The 6,182-nt window shown below is 42.0% G+C and overlaps 1 protein-coding gene across 2 annotated transcripts in view; it reads right to left on the bottom strand.

The window, feature by feature from the left end:
- The window catches only part of arhgap23b (Rho GTPase activating protein 23b), a 59,997-nt gene that overhangs the window by 14,196 nt on the left and 39,619 nt on the right, over positions 1–6,182 (bottom strand). For both annotated transcript variants that reach the window (XM_005944838.3, XM_005944841.3), the window contains exons 8-12: positions 4,914–5,022; positions 3,556–3,595; positions 1,756–1,893; positions 707–1,015; positions 566–627 (exon numbers count right to left, since the gene is read on the bottom strand). In XM_005944838.3, the coding sequence (XP_005944900.1) occupies positions 566–627; positions 707–1,015; positions 1,756–1,893; positions 3,556–3,595; positions 4,914–5,022 (658 nt within the window). The remainder of the gene's footprint in view (positions 1–565; positions 628–706; positions 1,016–1,755; positions 1,894–3,555; positions 3,596–4,913; positions 5,023–6,182) is intronic.

Genomic DNA, 6,182 nt, shown 5'->3' with positions numbered 1-6,182 from the left:
GCGTGTGTTTCCAGAGTGGCGGTTTACGCGCATCATCAGGCCGGAAGGTTATATATACGAAGAGCTGGAGTTTTCACCATTCACGCCACGGTCCACGAGCACTGTGTGGGAGTCAGAAGCACCACAACGGAAGACATGTGTTTTGGAAATTGTCACATTACTATCACTATTCAACTATCTTCACTATAAATAAACTCACTCTCTATTTTGGAAAGTCCTGCATGTGGGTCCCGTTCTTGGCCTGAACCTGACAGACCCATTCTTTCATTCTTTGTAGAAGCAGCCTACATGCCTGTGTACTTGATTTTATACACCTGTGGCCATGGAAGTGATTGGAACACATGAATTCAATGATTTGGATGGATGAGTGAATACTTTTGGCAATATTTTGGGAAATGTTCTGTATATTCCAAAATTCTTTTCATGATGACTACAGTTTTATTTGTAATTTTGGGAAATTGCAGTTTAAAGTATGATTTGTGGCAATCTTCAAGCCCAGAATTACAGTGACTTCTAATTACTGTAAGGCGCAGACTTTTTACTTAATATAATTATTCATCCTGACCTGTGTTTCTTGTAGTCATTCAGCTTCTTGTTGATGAGAGCCTGTCTTGAGAAACCAATCTCCTATAAAGAATGAAAGCCACAAATTAGTTTGGTGTATGTGTTTGTGCAGCCAGTGCAAACTAACAAATATTATTCATACCTCGTTATCTGTTTTGCTATTCTCCCTAATAACCTTGATCCATGCCAGCATGTCATCGCTATCCTCGGCCTGAAGCAGGTACTCGCAGAAATCCTGCGTGGTCAACCTCAAGGTGTGTTTCCGCTTGGTTTCACTGTAGGCAATGTCAATCAAGCAGCAGCGGATGCTGATTGGACAATGTTCAACCTGACCGGGTCCTGCTCCTGCCCCGTGAATCACTGCATCTCGCTTGTCTTTGTAAAGGAAGAGTGAATGGGAGCGGAGAACGGAGAAGGCGCGTCTCCACGGTCGCATACTCCCACCAACTTTCTGTCATGAAGAAAGATGAAGAGAAGGCATAACCTTCAAAAAAATGTACCGTTTAGCAACTGAAACTACCTGATTGGCTCGCTGAAACTCATTTCTTCACATGACACTGGAAGGTGTATGTCATATTTTAAAGAACTTAAACATTTAGCCAGAGTTCTTTGCCTGATGCTGGTTTGGCAACATAAAGATGACCTATACAGTATTGTACAGAGTTTTGTTTTGATGCTGTGTCTGATAGGTGTATTAATATATTTATTATCACAGGCAAATACCAAATCAGGATGCACCGTTCAACAGCAAATCTCACAATACAATTATGCTTACTTGAGGGTATATGGAAATTTGCCCAACCAACTTGAAGGAGGCATTTGAAGAGGTGTGTGTGTGTGTGTGTGTGTCTGTGTGTGTGTGTTGGTCCATTTGGTGTAAATTTAGTTTGCGTTGTTTTCAAAACTCATTCCTGGTGGGTGTTGTTGGTCTTTTCCAGGGCCGATAACGTTTATGTGTTTTGTGGAAAGACTTTCTAGGTGTAGCCAGGAGGCAGGTGTTTTCTTTGGTGATCTCAGAAACCCCTCTCTCCTTTTCAGCAAACACTAAGTGGAAAGTCGGAATAAGTGTCCTTACATAAGAGCTGGCCATCTCTTTTTAGTTTGCTAACACCTGGACACGGACAAGCATTAGAAAAGACATCCTGCATAAATGCAGACACAGTGGGGTTTTTCTTCTTCTTTTGCTTTTACCTTTCCCTTCTCTGTCAGAATCTGTTTGTAGTGCAGCCAGCCCTCCTTGTGAACATCACTGAAGGTGATGATACCCAGCTCAGAGGTGGAGTGGCGCTTGGATCGGGCATCCTCTTGGGCTTGCAGACTTTCCAAAGACTGAAACACATTGTGGAAGTATTACGTTTCGATCTAACAAGACTGGTCCATCTTCAAAAAGCAGGACATGGAGACTTGCACTCAGTCTGGCCTTTTCTACATTAAATGCTGTGTGGAGAATCTGACAGTGACAGAAAAACTATCTGGGTTTTTCCTAACCAAAAACCTTGGATGATGAGTGAAGTGCAGGCTCTGATAAGAACTCTTAACTTTGCCTTCAAGCTTAGGGACAGTTCTCTGTGCAGCACTGCCAGAGCCAAACTGAGTAGAGACATCAAACAAGCCAAGGAGGCCTACAGGAGGATACAGGACTTCCTCACTTATAATAACCTCTAGTATCCAAGCCCTCACCAACTACAAAGGCCAGAGCCCCCAACCCGTAACAGCGGCCACAAACTCACAAAGGAGCTCAACACCTTCTTCACTCGGTTTCTTTGCCCCCCCCCACCTCGCGGCTCATGCCACTGTTCCCGCCTGTCTGAGAGCCCCCATCATCACTCACATCCAAAGACTGGTATAGACAGCCTTATTGACTACAGGCCTATAGCCCTCATGTCTGTATTCATGAAGTGTGTTGAGTGGATAGTGTCACAGCACATCAAAAACTCTCTACTCTCCTCCCTCAACCCCCAACAGTTTGCTTACAGAGCAAATCAGTCCACAGAGGATGCCATCACCATCACCCTTCACAGAGCACTGAGCCATCTGGAGAACATGAAGAGCTATGTGTGCATGCTCTTCATGGGCTATAGCTCAGCATTCAACACCATAATCCTAGACATCCTCACCACCAAACTGAACCATCTTCAGATCCCCCCCCCCCTGCCACCTGCTCCTGGATCAAAGACTTCCTCACCAACCAGCGTCAATAACTCCATTTCTGGGAACCCACATCTCTGCTGATCTCACCTGGACTCACAACACCAACACCCCGGTAAAGAAGGCCCAGCAGTGGCTGCACTTCCTCTGTGTCTTGAGGAAGAATAATCTGGACCAGAAGCTGCTGTTGGCCTTCTACTGCTCGTCAGTGGAGAGTGTGCTTTCCTACTGCCTGGGTGTTTGGCACGCAGGGGTTGCCTACCCTTGGCCATTGCCAGATCCTCCTGTCTCAGGAAAACCAGAGCCATTGCACCCCGCTCACCACCTGATTGACCCGCTTCCCTCTGGTTGGCACCACAGGTCAATCAGGTCCAACACCTTCAGTCTAACAAACAGCTTCTTCCCCTGGGCCATTTGGACTGTTGACAAACTCCCACACCCCACTCTGCCCACTCACCTCACTAATCTGAGCCATGGTCTGAGTAACTCCCACCACAGACTCTACTCAGACCAAGTATTTAATTTTCTTTGCACTATTTCCAAGCACTTTGCAACTTTGTGTGCCTTTTTCTTATTTTTGTACATATCCCTCTTGATTGTATATATTTCTCCTGTTTGCTATTTATTCCTGTTGCTATTTATATTTTACTCCGGCACAGTTGGTGTGGAGCACCCACAATTTTGTTGTACATGTACAATAAAAAATAAAGAGCTATTCTATTCTATTCTTATGGAACTTACAAAGACAGTGGTTACTGGGTTCCTGTAAACATCAATGAACTAAATATAGAAAACACATATGACAATATCCAGGTCAAGAATTTAGAAATGAGAGTGACTCACCCCATCCGTGAAAAAGCTCTTGACCCTTTTTGGTAGTTTACTGTGGAGCAGACAGCAAACGAGTTACAGATATAGACGGTATATTGCAATAAAATTTAAGTTTTTAAAGTTTTATTGATTACTCTGTATTATTTGGTTGAACTAGAAGATTAACTTTTTTCACAGTACGTCAGACTTGGCATGAATGTTTGCATGTTTGCACTTCATTACTCATTCCTTTGAGCCTTTCTGATTTCACTATTGTGTCAGAATCACTGGATTCATGATGTTCCGTAAAAATTTTGAATCAGCTTAGACCAATGAGCAAAATTACCTGCACATAAAAAGTTGTTCAGATCCTTACATGCATATGAAACTGACTGACATTCCATTCTTAAGCCATAATGTTTAATATAATGTCAGCACCATTTGTAGCTATGACAGCTTGAACTTTTTAGGGAAAGCTTTCCACAAATTTTAGAAGTGCATTAATGGGAATCTGTGACCATTCCTCCAGAAGTGCATTTGTGATGTCAAACAGTGATCAAAGGAGCTTGCAAAGAAAAGCATCTGGACTTCTTTAAGTTACTTGAAGACCGAGAAGCTTCTTCAGTTCTAAGTTCAAATGGTGGAGAGTCCCAGATATAAACCTAGTGGGAGTTTCCCCCCACAGAGGGACAAAAAGAACCCCCTGATGATCCTCTGATCGCCTGAGCCAAGGTGTGAAACTGGGTGTGGGTCCCAATCAGCCAGAGTTTCGGGTGTGTTCATTGTGAAACCTGGCCCCACCTTATCATGCGAATTCCTGAGGTCAGCTGGCCCAGGATGTGAGTGGGCGTTAAGGCGTCTGGGAAGGGATCTCAAAACTGGATTATAGATGGCAGAGAGTTGGTGTCGTAAACCCCCGCCTCTGTTCAAAGATGGTCGCTCACAGTGGACATAGATGTCCACTGTGAGCGACCACAGGGAGCACTGAGTTCAGACTACATATCTGAACTAATTGTTAAGTACACTGCTGTTCGCTGTCTTAGCTCATAAGCTCAAAATCTATTAGTTGTCCCTTGTACAAGACTTAAGCCAGTCTGTGGCACCAGGGCTCATTCCAGCTCTGTTAAAAAGTTAACTTCTGTTGACGTACTTTTGTTATTTATGTTATTATTTATTTCTCTATGACATCAGTTGTGTTCTAATTGTTGTACAATTTGACTTTTACTCTGTAAAAACCACTTTAACCTCCTGACCTGGACATTCATTTATGTCCTATGTAGTGGACACACAAATCACAAACAAAGTCCAACTGAGTCTCTGAGGTGGAAAATGGCCTCATATCTGGAATGACACAAAGCCATCAAATTTCATTTCCAGGATTCTCGACTTACGAGAAGACAGGGCTTTCTTCCCTGAAGGTGTTGAGACCTTCATCACAGGACCTGGATCTCTCAGTGGTGATGGCGAGTAGGTAAGAGGATCGTCGATTTTTAATACTACCTGTAAATACGCAAGGTAAGTCAGAGAGAAAAAGAGGAGAAGGAGACAGAAGCCGAGGTTACAACAAAAAAGCCAACAATTGACTGAGACACTGGTCGATGAGTTAATGAGTAAACATAAAATATATAGTGTGGAGTAAAAAAATAGTTTTTATACTTTGCTTTCACATAGCATGGGATTTTAGCCTGCCATGCTAACAAGGTCGTATGCTAAAACACTGCTTTAGATGTGCAATCTTATTAGACAGAAAGTATGTTCTTCTATAAAGAAGCATGAAGTTGAATACAAAAAACTGGAACTTACTATTATAGTCACGTATAGTCACTTTTGGAAAGCAGTAGATGACCTGTTCAGTAACTTTTTTTTCTTGCTCTCCTACTGAGCCTGAGATCTGGACTCAGTGATGTCTTGTGAAATGTACCTAAAACTCATCTAGAACTCTTTTTAGGCTCGCTTTTGTGTAATTTTTGTTTTGATTTGTTTCTTTAAACATTTTTGATGTGAAGCACTTTGTGATATTTATCTCGTTCTTAACATTACTTAAGAGTCTAATCTAGAAACATTTTTTCACAAGAAGCTAGACTTGTTACACATTGTGACAAACACTTGTGACACAATAATAAAGTGACCATTACTACTGGATTAGATAATTATTTGCAACAATATGGATACAAAGTGTCTTCACCTCTTCCAGCTGACACACTTCATCACACAGCACTGCTGCAGACAGACAGGCACTCTCCTCCCCTGAGTAGCAGCTGAACTCATGAACAGGAGTTGATGTGCGCATCACTGAATAACACTTAATGGGTCAGTAAAGCTCCTGTTGTAACAACAGTGAGTCATAAATAGAATCACTAAATGTCAGCCTGGTCAGCACACACAGCAAACATAGGTTTTTAACAATTATCAATTATTCACTAGCCATGTTAGCTGTCTTTTAAATTTCATCAAAGTAGCAGCTAGTTGCTATGGCTAATAATAAAATGTTATTTGTTCCAGTGAATCTATATGCATGACAATATTGACAAACAACGTGGTATTAGGGAGACTTTCCTGATTCCAACATTTTGTTTGGGCTTTTTTTGTTTGCTGCCAGGAGGATCTTAAAACAGTATTTGTTGGTAAAAAAAAAAAAATAATAAAAAAAAAAAAATACA

This window comes from Haplochromis burtoni, unplaced genomic scaffold (assembly GCF_018398535.1).
Source record: "Haplochromis burtoni strain Fernald_Lab_line unplaced genomic scaffold, NCSU_Asbu1 Contig_384, whole genome shotgun sequence".
NCBI lineage: Eukaryota > Metazoa > Chordata > Actinopteri > Cichliformes > Cichlidae > Haplochromis > Haplochromis burtoni.
The sequence above is the reverse complement of the archived record's forward strand: the minus strand, read 5'-3'. Positions and strand labels throughout refer to the sequence as shown.